The sequence below is a fragment of the Trichogramma pretiosum genome, unplaced genomic scaffold (genome assembly GCF_000599845.2).
Source record: "Trichogramma pretiosum strain Unisexual culture from Peru unplaced genomic scaffold, Tpre_2.0 scaffold19, whole genome shotgun sequence".
In the NCBI taxonomy this organism is placed as follows: domain Eukaryota; kingdom Metazoa; phylum Arthropoda; class Insecta; order Hymenoptera; family Trichogrammatidae; genus Trichogramma; species Trichogramma pretiosum.
In genome coordinates, this window is record NW_019641707.1 from 2,005,457 (window position 1) to 2,025,451 (window position 19,995).

General features: G+C 40.6%; 2 protein-coding genes across 4 annotated transcripts; both read left to right on the forward strand.

Annotated features, from left to right (window-relative positions):
- Nucleotides 1-7,112: 7,112 nt before the first annotated feature.
- Nucleotides 7,113-9,509, forward strand: LOC106650859 (heart- and neural crest derivatives-expressed protein 1-like). 2 transcript variants are annotated; one of them, XM_014369093.2, is made up of 3 exons: nt 7,113-7,516; nt 7,815-8,683; nt 8,771-9,509. In XM_014369093.2, the coding sequence occupies exons 1-3, from the start codon at nt 7,438-7,440 to the stop codon at nt 8,900-8,902; spliced, it is 1,080 nt and encodes a 359-aa protein (XP_014224579.1). In that variant the 5' UTR covers nt 7,113-7,437; the 3' UTR covers nt 8,903-9,509. The 2 variants fall into 2 exon arrangements, with proteins under 2 accessions (XP_014224579.1, XP_014224578.1); XM_014369092.2 differs by having other exon boundaries at nt 7,815-9,508.
- A 7,382-nt stretch (nt 9,510-16,891) lies between these two features.
- Nucleotides 16,892-19,319, forward strand: LOC106650891 (PBAN-type neuropeptides-like). 2 transcript variants are annotated; one of them, XM_014369145.2, is made up of 3 exons: nt 16,892-17,101; nt 17,926-18,225; nt 18,291-19,319. In XM_014369145.2, exons 1-3 carry the CDS (start codon nt 17,011-17,013, stop codon nt 18,584-18,586), a joined length of 687 nt encoding a protein of 228 aa, XP_014224631.1. In that variant the 5' UTR covers nt 16,892-17,010; the 3' UTR covers nt 18,587-19,319. The 2 variants fall into 2 exon arrangements, with proteins under 2 accessions (XP_014224631.1, XP_014224632.1); XM_014369146.2 differs by having other exon boundaries at nt 17,941-18,225; nt 18,291-19,317.
- Nucleotides 19,320-19,995: the final 676 nt, after the last annotated feature.

Below are 19,995 nucleotides of genomic sequence, written 5' to 3' on the forward strand. Positions count from 1 at the left end.
GATCAACGGTATTATAGCAGGGTTCGAGGCATCATAAGTTGCAGTCGCGTGCGAGTTTAGACCTTTTTTTTTCTCTACTTCTTGAGGGATCGTAAATACGGTCGAAGGCATATGTATACGGCGTGGGAAGAATACTGATAATAGAAAGATCTGTTTAGTCTATGATCACATTCATTAAAGTACCTATTATAGTGGTTTGTAACGTACTTAATTGAGACACTTCACTATATAGAATATCACCATCAAATTAATCCTTATGATTGAGTTTATGATCGATACATGAGACAAAGAGCGAATGGTTCCTCATCGAGTAAGTTAATATCTTGATAAAATGAAATTAAATTTTTTTTTTATTACACATATCATCGTAAATTTTTAAAAACTTTGTAATAATCGTGGACGACTGTCAATGAACAATGGACATATGCGCGAGTCTTGCGTTGCATCCATTAACTATATGTCTAAACCGCATGGCCATAAATAAAAATTTTCAAATAAATTCTCCTTCCGAACACATGGTTAGGCATACACGAATGTCCTAGCTCGAGTACACACAACCCGTCGATCTCATTTATAATGAGATGCATTTGGGGTCAAATACGGAGCGTGGTCGGATTTTATTGCGCCATTTATCGTTTCTTCCGCACGCGCGCGCGCGGGGTGAAAGTGTCGATGCTCGCCTTTGACTACGCGCGTCTAATCTCTTTCTCTCTGTGCTATTAGGATATATAATAGAAAAGCAACTCGGTCTCTTGTACTCGACACACAGACACACATACACGTATAATAGACTCGGCCCTTCAAAACGTTCGTATAACCCGAATCAATCTTGACGATCTGCTCATATAAGTATATCGAGTCAGTCGCGCGCGCGCCACTGCTCATACTTACTGCGAGCTATCAGTCCCAATCCATTAGCATGATTGTGCCTCGGATTCGGTGCCGGGAAGACGTTCGGGCTTCTGGAATTTTTCGCAATAATCTATCGACCGACGTTTGTAAGTAAAGTCTTCGCACACGCCTAAGGCTATCAACGGTCGCGAGATGGCATTTGAGATTTTACTTGAGAGAATCGTGTTGTTAATTTTCATACGATCGGAAAATATTGTCTCGAATAAAGGCACGCGCGCATACATAAATAACCAAAGGCCAGACACCCCTTTCGAGTTATGTGCCGGTAACGCTCGAATAATGCCCACATTACTTAATCGGATAAATGCTGAGCCACTTTCCAAGTGTCATTGTCACCGAGCATTTATGCGAAGCCGTATATGTATTCACGCACTTTATTCGCGCATATTTTGCGCAATCAGCCGCGCTCGACGCAGCGCACACAAGTGAGCTACCCCCTGCGGTTAAGCGTTGCAGCTCGCGCCGACTGTGTTTGCCCCCTCGACTCGAGAGTCAAGCCCACAACAATACACAGGGGTTTGTTCATGAATGTAGATGTTATAATATAAGACTACGTTTAAATGCCGGGCGGCGCGTGTATACGTGGAATTGTATACGTATCGAGCTGTATGCTGACATCTGCGGCTTACATTTTCTTTCAGGAAGTCGGTTTATGATGATTTTATGATACCGCATTGACTCGTGGCGCTTAGATCATGATACAATCGGAAACAATAAAAACCACAGTAATAAAGAAATTCAACTATACTAAAGTAAGCCTCATCAAAAATTAATTATTTTATATAAGGATTGAAATTGTATAACGACAAATACTCAACAGTTACCCTTGGTAGGAAATATTAGATGAATCAGAAACTGATCAGAAGAGTACTTTTTATAACAATTTTTGTATCCGCCCTTCTAATGGAGTAAGGATGATTGATAATGGTCATTAAAAATATTTGCAGGTGCATCGAAAAAATACTTTTAAATAGCGGATCAAGTTATGACACATGATATTATAGAGATAAGGAAATTAAAATTGGAATCTCGTATAAAGTCGTCAATCATAAATCTTGTCGTTGCAAGATTTGATAGGAAGTAATATTTTTATGATTGCTCCAAAATCGAAACAATATCAAGTGATTGCACCGAAAACTGAAACTCCTGCATTTTACGCGATCCACCCCCAAAAATTCAATCGTATTTTTATACCAAATCACGACGATGGCCTTTGACGCTCAGCTTATATCATCGGCTCATTATGTGTCGGGGCGGTGTTCGATTTCAAAGCTCATACAAACACGCGAGCAATGGAGTGTCGTCTTGCTTTAATCGACGATTATAAGTTTTTCAATACACTCGATCGTGTAGCCGAGAGACGTAAACATATTTGAGGCGCCATTATGTTACGGGTAATAAAAACGAATCTCGAGAGGTGATAAAATAGTTGAATTATTTAACTTTGTGCCAGAGAATAAGTCTCTCCGTATGGATACACAACTGTCAATTTTTTTAGAATTTCGATGCCACTTGAACTTCAGTTCTGTATGCACACGTCGTGAGAAATTTTTCTTCAAAAAGTTGCGAGATATTACGTATTTAAATTACGAGGATAATGCTCAAATCTGTGTTCCAATATTGCATCACTCTATACAAGGTAGAAAGAAAATTTTACTAGCAAAAATATTCATCTATAATATTAAATTACAACCGTAATAATTACCAAAAAAAATATTTCCGAAATTCAAGTCGAGTATATGATATTAAAATTCCCAGCTTTTTTGCACGCAGATCCGAGTCGCGCGTGCGTATCTATACGAAAGTGTCCGGCGAATACTTTCAAGTGCCTCAATCGTCGTGGAGGCGCATGAGAAAAAAGCTACACCTCTACATATATTTATATAAACATATACGCACGAGCGATATAGTCATCTCTATATAAGATACCCGAGAGACTCATCATTCTGTCGTCGCGCGTAGAGTCAAAAGGTCCATATTCGCGCTCGCGCGTGAGAAAAGGGAACGTAGTATAAATTTTGTGTAACCCGCCCGGCCACTCTTGAACGGTATTGTAATATACAAACCCAATGAATAGTCCATAATGAGTTTTCCAATCACACATAGTCGTTTAAGCAGAAAATTAATCGAGTCGACGATGTAGGATCTATAAATTTGATCGAGGTGTAGTCGTATAAGAGAAGTTGGAGATTGACATGTAATGGAAAAACTTTAACATAGGCTCGATGTCTTAACTGTCACTCAAGTGCCGTCATTCGAAGTTTAAGAAAGAGAAGGGGGACAATTGTGTTTGTTATTTTTTGGTGGGAACACATATAAGCGCATAGCCACAGATTTGTTCAAGTGGTTCGAATTATATACACGGGGATAAGTGGATTTTTTATTCGACGTATTTTTACATTTTTTCGGATTTTCTTTGTCAGTCGCGCTTTGGTTTTATCAATGCACAATTAGTGTCTAATAATCATCAGGGTTTATTTCATTAAAATACGCCTGCAACAAATGTTAACATTTCTCCATTCCAACCCAAACCGAATCGCTGTCCCTACACCGTCGTCACTATATTGCCACCCACCAAGACACGCCATAGAGAGACAAATTTTCAAAACAATGATTCACTCCTCCTTGAATCATTAACGCAGTAAATCTAATTTTACGGCTCAGCGCTAGTTTCGTGTTTATAATTTCCGAGTCCTACACAAAAGCAGTAAATTTAAAAATTAAACAAACTCGCGCGTCAAAGCGACTTAAAATAACGATCGTTTGAACCTCAAGATCGGCGCGGATGTTGATACGTCAATTTTTAATGACGCTCCCGGGCGCATCGCTCGGCCGCACCGCTACGAAACGTACGCGCGCCGCACGTTTCCTTATAACAGTCCGAAGAATCATCTTCCTCGGTGGCCAGGAGAAAAAGAGCGTTTACGTCGGCATTAAAATCACGGGCGTTTGACACGTGAAACGCATCTATGTAAACTTTGGCGTTTTTTCGCGAATTTTAAAGAAGTTATAAAATTTTCATGTCGTTATTTCTCCACATTTTTCTACGGTTTGGCTGAATCGACCAATGCTAAAAAAATAATATTTATACGTACTGTATTAATATGCATGTATTACTCTGGTTCGTCATGCTTTTTAGTTTAACAAATAAAGATGTTTTCCGATAAATACCGAACGATGCAGACACATGTCTCAATATAATAAAACGTTTTATTAAAAGATGTTTTATACTTATTTTTCATAACTGTGATACGATTATTGAGATAAATGAATTTCAGATACATATTCTTTTAATTTGATAAATTATGAATCTTCGAATAACATGATAATAATTTCAATTACTTTTTTTTTAAATTTGCATTTTGCATCACAATACACTTAACTAAATAAATATTTTTTTCAAAACTTTTGGGTTTAACGTTGGAAAAATTATTGCAGAATAGCATTAAAAATATTAATTATTATAAAAAATTGCTCGAGATGTATAATTTAATCAAATAACTTTGTAGCAAAGTTTGACGTTTCAATAGCGTAAATCCATTAATACTCCGTAACGTAATAAACTATATTTAGGTAGCAGAAAGGCGTATATATGTATGTATGTGTATGTGTGTATATACTGTTCATTACGATTTGATATCTCATAAAAGCCACATGGCCCTAAAGCTTTCATATAGATATGTGCTGTACGCCTGCATGTAACGTAGTATCTTTGCTCCTCTCATTTTTCTTCCCCTTTAATTTTGTTTACTCAAAATAATGCGAAATTGATACACCTCAATTAAATAATCGGATTAAAATATTTCTGCACATTTATGCAACCAGATAACACGACTTAAAAGCTAATTAAGCTAATAGTCTGACGGATATTTATGATGTAGTGTAAAAATGGTACCCATGAATCAATCCCCTTCGTTTTTAAATGATTTAACAAGGATTAAAAGTAAAAATGTTGTTTATTATAGTCTATTTCGTCAATATTTTTTAAATGTTTTCAAAATCAAATCCTACATTTTACAACCAATCATCAATATCATTTTATTATTAAGTCTTTTTTATACCCCAGGTTATTATGCACCTATTCATATCTACTAACATTATTAGTATCAAGTACACTCTTGCAACCGAAATTGACATAAACTTACATGTTTACGCGACCACAGAGCACGATAGTTACAGAAACCGTAATTTGTCTGTTTAAGACGTTTGAATTCATACGAATTTCTCGTACCTATTATACCGGAAGACGCAATTTACCGTCGTAAAAGCCCGCTAATTACGGCATCATCGTTAAAAGCTTATATACGTCGGGCGCGTAATAGTACGCTTAGGAAGCGCTCTCGAAAAATATCGAGATAAAGAGCTGGAATCTTCAATGTTAAAAGTATTTTACCCTTTTGTGAACGGGACAAGGATTAAAGTAACCAGACGTCCCACTCGATATTTCGATAAGCGAAGATCTAGTGGGGCATTTAAATCGATATGACTTAGATAGTACGCGCGTATACACGTATATCCTAGAGTGAGTTTCTGAAATACATGGATGATCATTCAGGATCATTATTTGTGATCCACTCAATTAATTAATAAACCTTATTCTTGCATATCCATGTACAGATATTGGTGGAAAATCAAAGCGAGTCATCTCAAAAAAAAAATAGACGGGGGAAGACATCTCAAGTGGCCCGTCGGTCGCCTCGCGCGCGCGAGTCGACGCGATATGTATAATATATCGTATATACAACGAGCCACTTGGCGAATAACCGAAGGGGTTTCCGAAATTACTCGCGCGAGCGATCGTACATCATCTTGGCTCGCGTGTAATATACATGCGTTTATTCTTCGAAAAAAGTCCCACACAGGCAAGACTAAACCGCTCGTTGACAGTGAAGTTTTACATTGTGATCCAGTAGCCACTTGCTGCCGCTAGATTATACCTCGGCACATGGGAAACTGTTCTGCGCTCGTGCCGCTGCGGTTTAATATATTAACGAGACCTTTCAATGGGGGGACACTTTTTTCAAGAGACTCGAAGAGACTATAGGCTCATTAATCATTCGGAGACGATTAACCACAAAATGAGCTTTTTAATGGACGATGTTTTGATATGTTTCGCGGCTTTTTGAGACTAATCACGATCAACACAGCGAGAAAAGCTGTGGGAAAGCACGAGGTCAATTAACACTCGTGCACAGATCCGCTTTAATTTATATGTGACCGCGAGCGGCACGAGCATTCCCGAAAAACAGCTCGCCGAGGCTGTGCAGCTTTTCTAAATGCTCGTCGAAGCGTTGAAACTTTTTCAAAAATTGTACACGGTTTTCGCACGATGATTTACGAACGTGTCTTGTACTACGCGCTATAACGATAAATATCTCAAAGCAGGGCAGGTATAGGTAGCGGTGTAAGTGCTCCATAACGCGCTGCACGATATCGCGCGCCCGAGCATAAAGTCTCGCTTCGTGGATCGCGTGGAAGCAGCCCTTGACACAAGCCAGAACCCGGGGCCACGTCTTTATTATAGAAAATCTATGTGCGGCTCGCCCGAACTTTACGTTGATTGTCCTTTACGCACGTCGTATTCTATCCGTACTTTGCCTCTACAAGTGGACATTAACTTAACGAGGAAACTTCGATTTTGACGAAAAGTTAACTTTTTTCACATTTTATAAAGCAATGGTGAATTTTCAGGCTGACGCGTGGATCGACATCGCGCGAAAAGCTCGTCACCTCGCGCACACAGAAATGTTCACTCGATAGGCGGATAGGTTGATATATCTCATGGCCGTCGCCACCGCAGCCACCACCACAACGAAAACCGCAAGACCATTTATTAATAAAAGCCTCCACTATAATACAGAGAGAAGTGAGACGAGAGAGAGAGAGGAGCGGGGATAAAAGCGTATCGCTCGCCTCTCTTTCTCCGCGTCCCGCTCTATATTATACTCTAATTGAATTACATCTCTCTCGCGCGTGCTCGTGGGTACATCGTAAGAGAACGAGGAAGAGAGATGTTCATGGGAGCGTACAATGCTCGAGGTACTACGTAGTATAGCGAGCGCGGCTATATCCCCAAAAGTAGTGGGGTTTTCGCAAAAGAGAGAGCGATACTTGCGAAGCTTTAAGCCACGCCCCGAAAAGGAGGCAGAGCCTTGCGAGCCGATTCCGAGATCGAAACGATGACATTTGTTAACGAGACTCCGATCCAAGCGCGTCTTGACGAGAGCTAATCAGCTTCGATAATCGATCGGGTCGCGCGCGATTTTTTTACCCCGATTCAAGTAGCAGCGGCTCCTCGTTATTTTGTTGACTTTTTACCGTGTGCCAGTAGTGCGAGAGTTGTTTGTGCTTTCCGATTATTGTCGCAAGCATTGTGTTGAGCAAAGAGCGAGTGCAGCGAGTTGTTAAGAATTTGTGTACTATACATCGATTCGTGTGTTTGTGTGTGTGCGAAAAATAGACGCTGTGATCGACGAGATTATTTTGCCCTTTAACGTGTGTACATTTGTGCTGAAATCATAGACTATGGGTGGATACGAGACTCAGGCCGATTATTATCCACAGTATGAGCTGCCCTACAACAACTACTCTTCGCATCCATACGGTACGTCAGCGTTTTACGCTGTTGTCCTTCCCAAAAATTCCGCAACTTTCTTTCGAGCCTTTCCTCCAGTTGCGACGTTTCCAATGTCCCCTTTGAGCTTTTTCATTTACATTTTTTTTCTCCGAACGAGACCGGATATTGCATCGTTCGTAAATTATCGCGTCGATACATCGATCTAATAAACTTGAAAAAAAAAATAAATCAAAGTAATTAAATCCATTCAAACGATAATGTCCGATGATCAGGCGTAAATTAGTCGATTGTAACAATTATGTATATTTGTTTACTTTGGGCACAGGTGTCGCGGACATGGATGTTGGATGCGGATCGTCGTACTGGGGAGCAGTGGACTCGGGCATATCGGGCAGCAGCTCGGCGGGCAGTCCATCCGGCTCTACGCCGCCCCTCATCGAGGAAATCGGCATTCAAGACGTATCGCCGATCCAGCAAAAGTACCTGCACACGGCTCAATACCAGTGCAACGTCAGTACAGCTCAGCGAAATTTGCAAGAGCAGTACACGAATTTCAGTTACCAACAGCCGCCACACCATCATCAAGAGCAAAACATGCATCAGCAGCCACAGCATCAAATTCAACACCAACACATGCCCTACCCTCCAAACACAATGTTACAACAACAGAATCCCATTCAACAATCGACGTCGTATCACTACGACATCAACTGTCAAATACAATCACATCGAAGTCAGCAGCAGCAGCAGCAGCAACAAGCAGCACAAGCAGCAACGCAACAACATCAGGAAGCACAGACCCAGAGCGTCGCGGCGATGCTGCAAGAGGAGCACCTGAACAGCGGCGGAGGCTTGGGCTGCCCGCCGACACCCAACACGGCCACCATGACGACGAGCAGCGGTAGCGTGATAATCCGGCCGAAGCGGCGCAACACCGCCAACAAGAAGGAGCGTCGGCGCACGCAGAGCATCAACAACGCCTTCGCCGATCTGCGCGACTGCATACCCAACGTGCCGACGGACACGAAGCTCTCCAAGATCAAGACGCTGAGACTGGCCGCGAGCTACATCGCCCATCTGATGAACGTGCTGAGCAGCGAGGAGGGCGAGGAGCCCCAGAGCTTCAGGGCCGATCTGCTCAGCAGCAGCAGCAGGAGGAGCAAAAATTCCTCGGCGCACTGCGGCGGCGGCATGGTGAGCGCCAACACCCCTCATTCCATCCTAAAGAAATTTTGCACGCTTAACGAACGAATAGCCAAGAAAAATGCCTTTTATGCGCAGAACGACTCGAGGATGATGATGAGCGCGCTGTGCAGCCAAGATCAGACGGCGGCCAAGACCAAGGGCCGGACGGGCTGGCCGCAGCAGATGTGGGCGTTGGAGCTCGACGCGACTGCTCTCCAAATGCAGTGAGAATCTCGTTGACGAACTTGTTCATACGCGCGAAATCTGCCGTTTTTCTTTTTCGATCGTACTTATGAGACGTTTTCATGTCCATTATAAGTAAGTGGGAAAGGTGATGCAAAATAATACTCATGTGTACTCATGGTATATAAATTTGTAAAATTCATATATCATGAGAATGTTCATAATTATTGTAAGCTGTTGTAAATACGATGTTATAATAATGCAACGACGCATCGTGAATATTATATGAAAAATAATAGTCACGAATTCGGGCTGCGTGTCGCATTTTTTATTATTATTATTATTTTCATTGAAAGTGTCGCGGTCACTTGAAAATTACCGAATACTTTTAATGAATAGCAATTTTTATCATTGTTTAGCGAGTAAATATGTGTGATTACTATCGATGTAAGTTATCTCATTGAAACAAAATACCAAAGCAGTATGAATAGTTCGATAAAAAGAAGGCGATTGTAAATTGATTTTAAATATAATTATGGCGTTATATTCTTTTTCGGCATACATCTAATGAATATTGTAAAAATTTTATAAATACATTGTACATACTATAATATAGTAAAATTATTATTTAGAATAAAATTATTTACGATATGAATTTAACAGCGATCCATGGCTTTTTGAGACTCAATCATTTAACCTCCTCGATCAATTTGATCCACACCATAACGCGCTGTAAAGGATTGTAAGTACGGTAAGATCAGTTTTTTCTTAATACAATCATCGGGTATCACGTTTAATTTACTCAGACTGTACGTATTACAATCAAGTTTCGTTCAGCATTGATGAATTTATGATGGTGCGAAAAGGTGCGTTCTGACTTTCCTTTCTCTAGGAAATTTTAAACCTTTGAACTGAACTCAAGGATCAAATTACAAAAATTCAGGATCATATCCGACGGCAAACTGTGTATTTGTCCGATTGACTCGGAACATTTTGTTTTTTCCATTGCATAACTAGCGATATTTAAGGTCATTGCATAGTAACGAATTAAGCTATTTTTATATATTAATACATTCACTTATTAAATTATGTATGTAAAAATAATTTCGAAGCGATAGCCGCCTTATTCTAGATCGACAAACCAACCGACGCTTCCTTGTGAAGTTCGATGTATGCAGCTGTATTTCACGACTCGGGCTCTTTCCTCGTTCATACGACACGCTGCTACACACTAGTATATTATGTGAGCGACAGAAGTAATAGGAAGTTTTTACATCGCGCGACTCGATTTTTTTTTTTTTTTGATACAAATATCTGTAAACCTCCGCCCCCGCCGTGTCAACTGCGGAAATCGAATCATCATTCGGCTATTCATGATCGATCGATGAGCGTTCCACGACGTGCACTCGAATTTCCGCGACACGTGCATTGTATGTGGTAATAAAAATTGTGAAAAATTTTTGAATAACTCTGATAAACGTTATTATATATGCACGCACAACAGCTCGTTACAACGATCGCAACATCATGAATCAATGTCACTTATACTCGCTCAAGGACAAGAAACGAATAAATAATAATAAATATCGTAGGTTTGATAAATACTCGTAAAAATTATAATAAGATGTAATGCGTGCGATTTGCCCGGGTGCGAAGTGTATAATTTAGATTTGAGCTGCTTATTTATGACGTTCATCGCGAATGATTGTGTTTACACGAGGGTTTTGTGCACTTTGTGTACGTGTGACTCTCGCTTGCAATCGATACATTATTATACGCGCAAAAGCTCAACGACGAGAAAATAATTTTTAAAACAATTATTCCTCGTGCCGCTCGTGTACAGCGCAATAATTGCTCCACGGCGAGATTTTCTCCTCTTTATCGCAATTATTTTTATCCTCGTTCGCGTTGCACGATTTTGAAGAGAAAAAGAACGAACAAAAGACTCGCGGCTGGGCGAGAGAAAAACGCGATGGAAGCGAGGAAAGCTAAAGGTTTTTGCACTCGAGAGGCGCATCGTACTATGGCCGCCGCAGCCACATAGCCAGATAGATATATAGAAACGGGAGTATGGCGTCGAGAGCTCAGAGGTCGGTGAAAGGAAATTGGTTGAAAGCGGCGTGCGCGCTCGGGGCGGAGCCTATACAAGCGCGTAACAAGCGTTTGAAGAACCAAAGAAAAGCTCGATCCAGCGACGCGCCGCTGCTACAGCTGCCTGCGCATACATATTGCACTTTGTTATTTGGCCCCGTCGCTCGAGTCTATTTGTACGCGGAAATTCCTACGGAACGATCGTGTTTGCACAAACGTACTTTGCACCGCGCCAATTTATACGTTACAAAAAGCCACAATTTTTTTCCTATGTAAGCTTCAACTTAATTGATGTTAATTACGCAAAATAAAAATCCCGCATAGGAGCAAAAGATACCCGTAGTTGTATTGTAAATCCGTCGTCGGGGATATTTAGGATTTCGAACTCGTACTAACGCGCTTCAATTTACTATTAACATGGTAAACGATAAATACTTTTTTTATTCCGCATTATATAAGCAGTAAGTGCGAAAAGACGAGGCGACACGTCGGCGAGCCCACGAGTGTCTTTGGAATTTATATTCGCGTGTAGATGACGCAGTCCAGATATCATTCAACGGATCTACGAGCACACACGTATACAAAAACCCTTTGCTCGCGCGCGTACATCAAGTTTTAACGAGGATCATTGGGCCACGAGTTCGATACTCTCTTTACTTCGTATAATAAATACGCGGATCGTTTATTTTTGATCATGCCGTGGCGAGTGTTTATGCCCCTGACGGAAGTCGATTCACCGATCTAAGAGAAATTCCGCGCCATTGTTAATAATCTCATGTGGAATTCGAGTGGATTGTTGTACATCGATTGCATTAAATAAGCTCGCAGATAAGAATTTGCATCAACTGTATAATACCATCGTTGGCATCGAATAAAATAGCGAATATCTCAAACAGAGAAAATAAAATAATAGTATCGCAGAGAGAAATGACAAAGCTCTTGTGTGTCGTTTATAAGCACTTCAATATGCGCGTGAAAAGAGGCGTCAGCGCGATTACAGTACGCTAAACGCACGCAGGGAGCATACATGAGAAAAAAATGCTATGAAGAGAATATTTGTTTTCTCGGGAGTCAAGTATCGGCCGGTTACAATTTTTCTCTCTCGCTCTCTCTCTCGACTCGCTCGCTGATGGTTTTATTTATTCGATGAAATTTTTTGCTCCTTTTTCTCGACGCGCGCATAAATAAACATAATTACGTACATAGTGTCAAACGAGAAGTAGAATCAGCAGCGGCTTACGCGACGAACGACGAGATCGTCGATAGAAATTATAACTTACGTGGCGTGATCGCTCGCGAAAAAAATCGTTATCTTTGTAAGGTCGAAGGCTATAATGTTTTTTGCGCCAACAGTTGCGTTTTACGATGTTTGGGCACGCGAAATCGTATCACTGTTAAAAGCGCGCAAAAACGCGCGTAGCCTTTCCGTCCTTTTTCCGCGTATCGAAATGAAAATCCCCGCGAGAATCAGTTCGTCATACCACCGATCGAATCGAGATAAGTGTATTTTCTTATAAACATTCCATCGACTCAGCTAACCCGAAAAGGTAAACATAGGCAATGACAATTAGTTTACACGGAGATTTTCCTCTGCTTTCGTTGATTACGAGTGACGTTTCGCAATTGATTCACATTGTTGATATTTACGATTCACGATTCGTTAGCTTTTATTATACTTTGAGCTCTCGTCCGCTTGACGATCGATCATAGTGTGTGAATTAGGAAATTAGTGTAAACGATTAGTAATAATAAAAATAATCGTGCCAGCATCGACGCATGTAACATCGGTGTCAGTCTTCGTCACGTTGTTCCGTAAATATTGGGTGGAAATGTCAGCATAGCTGCATGTAGCTGCGTATAGCGCAGGTGGCGCCCTGCCCGATCGCACTGCGCAGCTTTCTACTTTCGCTCTGCGCGTGGCTATATGTATGTATAGCTATATCTATCTAGCGAAAAAGCAACTGGCTGAGGGTGAGAGAGAGAGAGAGAGCTTCACCGTCGCGTAGTCGAGCCGAGCTTGCGATATAGCAGCAGCAGCAGTTGTGTACAATATTGCGTATAAGCTGTATCGCGCTCAGCAATGACACAACAGAGTGGCGGGGGGATTATAATATGTCGAGGCTTTTGTCGATACAGCCCTTACCGAGGTAACATCAGCAGCGAACAAGCTCGAGCTTGCGGCAGCCCCCTCTCGTGCTTGCGTGAGGGGGAGTGGGTGGGTGGGTGGGTGGTCGACTACATAGCTCTCTCTCTCTCTCTCGTTGTAGGCCCACCTCGCGGCACGACCAACGAGGAGCTTCTGTTCGCCTGCTCGGACTTTTACCAGCAAGCACAAGTGTGCCGAAAGCATAAAAGTTTCTGCCGATAATGCGCTCTCGAGTGCGCGCGCGCGCTTATACGTACAACACAGCGAGCAACGGTGTGCCCATGTATACCCGCGACGCGATACGGTGACAGTCGCGAGCGAAGGAGGAGTGCAGCGGAGAAGGACGAGGAGCCGCTTACGTTATACGTGCATGTACGTAAGAAAAAGTCCACTACGGCACGGCCGACGAATAATCCACTCGCAGCGTTGCTGCATGAAATCGTCGTACACATCTGCCGCGCGATACGTAAGATCGAGGGAGAGAACAAGAGAGAGAGAGAGAGAGAGAGAGAGAGAGAGAGAAAAAGGCTATCGCGCGTAGGTACACTCGCGAAAGAGAGAGAGAAGCGGAGATGACGCGCGTGGCACAGCGCTCGGCGAGCGACAATCTATCAGGAGTCCAAAATTCTCGCAGAGCTGCCCTACGATACTACCAGCTATCTACTGCTACATATATAACGCGTGCGATTTCGCATTACTCCGTACACCCACCACTGTGCTCTTGCGCGATATATATAGCGCGCTTTCGATCTATATTTGCTCCCTCGGCCGCCTGCCTGGGTCCCCGCGCCCGCTATACGTACGCGCATGTGCGTTAAAGGCTGAGCCGCCCGTCCCGTCCGTCCGTCCATCCGTCCGCTTCTATATAGGTATGTATATATTAGGTATTATATCGAGTAGGCACATACGCGTGTACACTGCACGATGGAGTGTGACTCATCCGCGCGTGGGCGTACTGAGCGCTTCGCGATACGGGGAGGTCATGACGAGGGTGAAGCTAGTCTAGAAAGAGTAATCCACCGAACGAGGCAAAAAAGTACTCGCGCGCCTAGCGCAGGCTTATACGCAGCGATTGCTTGTAGCATTGCGAGCTTTTTTCGCGTTTGTACCCTTTGACGCACCCGCTATAGATAAGATTGCACTTGCTCGAGTGTCGAATTCGTAGATGCGAATGGTCATTGCGGATTTCGATGTAAATATGCAATGACAACAATGATTTTGAGTTCAAAAACGTATGTTGACTGGTATTCAAAATTATTTTCTTTCAACGATGTAATCTTTAACGATTTTGCAAATACAATGATAGAACTTAGAACTCATGAGCTGGCTCGTTTCGTACTCGATCATTTATAAAAACGTATAAACGGAACAACTGACTGCAGACGTTCTTCAATTAGCTCGGCTATCTCGTCTAGACGAATAAAGCTTTAAGGACTCGTAGAGAAAATTGCCGAGAGTTTAATTAATCATTAAGACTGCTCATCTCAATGTCTTCGTAGAAACGCTTTGTTCTGCGTAAATCCGTCTATAATTTGACGTTCGACATTTTATTGCTCTAGGAAAGCTGATTTCTCTAATGTGTTGATTTCGAAAAATCACGATGAAAATTTTCACGAAGGAAATTGAAATAACCCGAAGAAAATCAAAATATTTACGTCCAGTATGCCTAGGACGTTTTCCAAATGCACAGTTGATTAATATTTTTTTGAAAAATTGCAAATTGTTGAATGTTTGCGTGAAAAGCACACAAACAGACGTGCTCGAGCGTGAAAGGCACTTAGAAAGCTTCGCGTGAAAACTAGTGCTAACTTTGCCGAGCTTTGAAATAGCAGCTTTCACCGAGCAGAGGCACATGAAAATCAAGAGATAATGCGGTCTAGCCTCGCTCGGAGTTACCCCAACAGCGGCGGTGGCAGCGGCGACGGTGGCTGTGGTGTGATGTATACCTATTTTCACGCCCGCTAGCATGCCGCAAACGAGGAGGGGATCTCAGAGATACGGCGTGACGCGCTGGCTCCCGAATGGCTTGGATTTTTCGTCTATCGCACGCTGTGCTCTCTGATGGCCATACGATCACGAGTATCGATTGGACTATTTACACATCGGTACATCGAGTCCTCGCATTGCACGTTTAAAATATCGTAATGATTTCTTTCCAATGTAGCTGATTTATTATTGTCGATGGAAATTGGGAATTACGCAACTAATTGATTAGAAATTAGAAAATTGAAAAGGAAATGATATTATTTTTATCGGATTGAATAATGGCAATAAAAAGTATTAAAGCAAAAAACATTTCATTGATATTATTTGCATTGGTATGTTTGAGCACTCAAGAATTTCCGACTGTGTGTAGAGCTGACCAAGACTCGACTCTCGCTACACAAATACATAGGTATATATCTAAAATTAGATCATTAAGCAATGTACTGGTATAGTTTGTGATTCCCCTCCTTCTAGAGTGAAAATAGATATCATAGTTTTACCGGGGGGTACGGCAACTTTTAATATACCTCTGAAATTTTCATGCTTCTCTGATCTACAAAAGCTCATGTTTGAAAACTCATAGTTAAGCTTACTCATAGAGCTTGTTCATAAAGCTTGCTTGACTCCAGTAGCATCAACGCGCGGCTTAATATAATTTTGTTATTATGCATTACAAGAACTAAACACTTAATTAAAAACAATATATTTTTTTAGCAACAACTGAACATACAATTGTTTAAAAAAATCCTTAAAGTAGAAATAGAAAAGGTTAAAGCACGATTCAAGCTTTTGAAAAGGGAACTTCCAGAACAATGATGATAAACGGCTATATAATTATAATGAACAGTTTTTTTAGAAAAAGATTAATGAATTTAAAAAATTTAAACAAACATCGAATGTATAAGGTTGTTTACAATTTCATTAAACACCAGTGACATGAAAATTTATGGTAAATTGTTCAAAAGTTTTTCTTTTATCATGCGCACATAGATCAACGTCACCGACGCTCAATTTGAGTCAAAAGTCCTGACAAATGAGCTTTATCGAATCAGGATAGCATGTGGATTTAGAGCTACATTAATAAAACGACCCCCGTAAGAGGTTTAAAGTATGTCATATATAATAGATATATGTTATATATTATTACGCGTAGTACAACAGCTGTCTTGTATTCTTAATCGATATCTATACATGCATGGCGCGCACCACAATACACGTGCAGCGAACTCATATGACTCATGTACAATGTCCGAGATTGTATAAGTTGTAGTGTCGAATGTGAAAAGTTGCTGATAAAGTCCAAATTGAAGATCAATGAACAGACTAAAGTTTCGATTAAAAAAAAACTGAGTTTCGAATAAGTTTCATCGAAAATTTTAAATTCACGAAACTAAAATCACTCGCATCTAAATACGAATTTCTAATAATATGTAAAACTTTGCGATATTTGCAAATTATACGCTCCATTACTTTCTTAAAAAAGAAAAAGTGTCGAAGCCACAGCAGGAAGGTAAGGGATACGACGCCGTAGGATGGAAAAGTGGGTAAATGAAATAAAGTGAAAGGGAGCGCGAAAGCTCGCAAGTCAAGACGCGTGTAGGTGTCAAAGAACGTAGAGGAAAGACACCGAAGGATTTGCATGGAAACAGCCACACACTACGACGCACGACGCGGGACTAAAGAAAAAGTGGCGTATTGAGTCATCCGGGTAATTGATACAAATCGCGTACACGGGAAAGCGTGACGGAATTTCCATCGCGCGGGATCAAGCAAAGCTCCCGGGCGAAGGTATAAAAGCTCTCGATCGGGACTCGAATCGAAGGAGACGAGTACGGGTCCTCGAACGTTGACGACTGTGTTGATTTTATTGTTTGTGCTGAGATACGAGAAAAAAAGTTGACCCGAGGTTTTCTTCAAGTGCTTCGACATCATGTACAGAGTTAGAATACGCACGACCACGATTATCGCATCGGCACTTTTCATGAGCGCCATCGTCGTGGACACGGTCAGCGCTCAATACGGTAAATCAACCACCTCAGTTTCTTACATTATTGCATTTTTTCCTTATAGTAACAAATTATGGTGATACTAGCATTAAAAATACTATTAGAATATGTTGGAGTCTCACATGTACTGCAAGAAATCAAACATTTAATAAAGTTTCATTCAGGTTCTACTTTTTCTTTTAAGCTTCATTTGAGCGAGCGACGCAGAAGCTCACTCGCGAGAGCTTTCGTGAAAGCTCGATGAAATTTCGGGACTTTGTTAAAAGAGCTTTCAATAAGCAGGAAAGCATGAGCAAAAAAGAAGCGAATTTTAATATATTTTTATACTCTCGCACGTATAGGTATACCAAAGGCCAACCCCCAAAAATATAACTAACGACTCTGAGGGGTCTGATCGGAGCTATATAAACGCCAGAAATAGCCGGACACATAATTTGTGGCTGTGTATACATTAGTAGATTCACGAGACACGCAGCATAGAGAGTCGCGCGGACAGACACACCCACGAGTGAGGCAATATTATTCGAGCGCGGGATGGTCATATTTGAATGATGAAACGAATTGCTGAAATTGGAAACATTGAATTTATTCGACACAAATGAACGCGATCAAATATCATAAACTTGATTTAGCACACGTCTCTGCTACTTCATGAAGATTTCTCGTTTGTGATTTTTTACGTTCGCTCATAAATCATAAATTATAAGAAAGAGTCTGTGATTTGACCGAATGTTATTTTGATTATTGTTGAAGATCGTATAATTTTGATGATATAATAGGTTTATAATTTCAACCGAATAAACAATGCTCAAAGTAATGTGAAAAATATTCATAAAAAGAGTTAACAACTACAGACAGTCCATCTGGTCAAGAGGCAATCGAAGGTCCTCGAGTGGAGCGCATGCACGCCGAAGCATCGGACCCCTGCGCGGCTGGCCAATGTCTGACCCAAAACTCGGCCAGCCAGCTCGGTGGCATGTGGTTCGGCCCGAGGTTAGGCAGGAGACGACGCTCCGGCGGCCAAGCCGAGGACAAGCTGCTGCAGCTGCCCTCGTCGAGCGTCTCCGATAAGAAAATCCAACAACTCAGCGAGATACTCGCCGCGGAGCGACCCTCTTGGGGCATCATCACTGTACCAGGTGAGCATCTATTCTATCCACCCCTTGAATCGAAATTGAAAAGTAAACTTCTTTTGCCTAACCAGCCGAGACGGAAGCGCAGAGTCCATCGTTGCGGGACGGCATGAGCAAAAATGAATATCCCCGAGAGCCACCCTTCACCCCGCGTTTGGGTCGAGAGCTCGAGGATCGTCTCGTAGGGATGCAGCTGGCCCATAGTTTTCTCGAGCGGCTCGACAATAAGCTCGATATCGATGATGCCACGGATGGCCAACAGCAGCAGCAAGACAACTCGCAACCTAAATTTCCACCCAGACTTGGCCGCCGGATTCCGGAGCGCGAGCTTCGACGAATCTTCCGCAGATTCAAGATTTACTTTTGAATGGATGATTGTGTCTAAAGATACTATTTATGATATTTATATTTTAATTCTCGTTGCATTTTGAAATTTTAAATCGGAAAAATAATAAAAAATAAAAGTACAAAGCTGAAAAAAAAACTTCGAGGTGAAATTTTTTTTTACCATATGGTGACTTTTGTGTATGATCGGGTTGCCATTATTCCCTCAGAGTAGTCTTCTTTTCGTGCCCATGACAAATTTCACACCGTTTTCCAATGATAAGATTAGTAGTCAAAAGTTTAATAGTTACACGGGGTTAAATATATTTATAATAACTCCACACTCACTGTGAAACTCATTGAAAAGTCTGATTTGTGACTAAAGAAATGTTTCTCAAAACTTGCCCTATAGAGGAATGTTGAATTCGTAAAATAAAAGTAATTTTTATAAAGATGAATAAAATAAAAAAATAAAGCTGATTCTTTTGATTTACAAAAGTGCGGCTTAAAAAGGAAATTTCTTCTATAGTTTTCGGGTACATCGATTTTTTTTCTCCAAAAACTTGTAGTAAACAATTCTTTTTTTAAATTTGTATGAGTGACTTTTATTAATGCAACAAATTATCATACTGAATATAATAAATATTAAATCGCAGCACGAGTGTATAATTATAAAAGTAGTTCATAGATGTTGTAAGAATCATGTAAATTGAAAAAAATACATTCCATGAAAAATCGTCTTTGAATCTTATAATCCATTGCTTACTAAATTTTTTTATGCGGGAAAAAGGTTTTTTGAGTTCTTCATTATTTTTATCAGTAAAATTTGTTTCATAATTAAATTATCATTTTAATCAAGTGAATTTTTTCATTTTCTTGTTTAATGATTACAAACAAACATGGTGAAAAGATTAAATGAATAAAATCAACTGTTTTGCGTTTTTTTGGCTTTTATTTTATATTCACAAACTTTAAAATTTTTAATTATATTATACACATACACAAGATCCAAAATTAGACACATGTTACAGATTATCATTCATAATAAATGTTCATAATTCCCATTTTCATTGATTCATCGACACATTTTTGTCAATCAATCGCGTATCACAACTTCATCGTAACGCATCGATGTACAGAATAATTAATCAGCCTAAATCATACATATTTTTGGATTTTTCATTCATACTTCGGAACTATTATTCATTTATAAACTAATTAACCTAATTTTCGTTTATTAACTACATATAAATAAATATTTACATGGATGACGATTGCAGTGCACAATTTGCGAGTGTTCGGTACAATATCATATTATTTTTTAGCTATCGACATCAGTTTTATTTGTTTTTAAATTATTTATCTTAACTTTACACTGAGTTTTGCATTATTTTTTGCACTTCGTCATTGCTGTGCTCTGTAATTAGAGTCTCTGTTTGATTTGTTGTTTCA

Coding starts and splice junctions, on each gene's coding strand:
- LOC106650891 (XM_014369145.2), top strand. CDS start 17,011: ATGTACAGAGTTAGAATACGCACGACCACGATTATCGCATCGGCACTT. Junction 17,102..17,925: donor CACGGTCAGCGCTCAATACG/GTAAATCAACCA, acceptor ATTCATAAAAAG/AGTTAACAACTACAGACAGT. Junction 18,226..18,290: donor GGGCATCATCACTGTACCAG/GTGAGCATCTAT, acceptor TTGCCTAACCAG/CCGAGACGGAAGCGCAGAGT.
- LOC106650859 (XM_014369092.2), top strand. CDS start 7,438: ATGGGTGGATACGAGACTCAGGCCGATTATTATCCACAGTATGAGCTG. Junction 7,517..7,814: donor CTACTCTTCGCATCCATACG/GTACGTCAGCGT, acceptor CTTTGGGCACAG/GTGTCGCGGACATGGATGTT.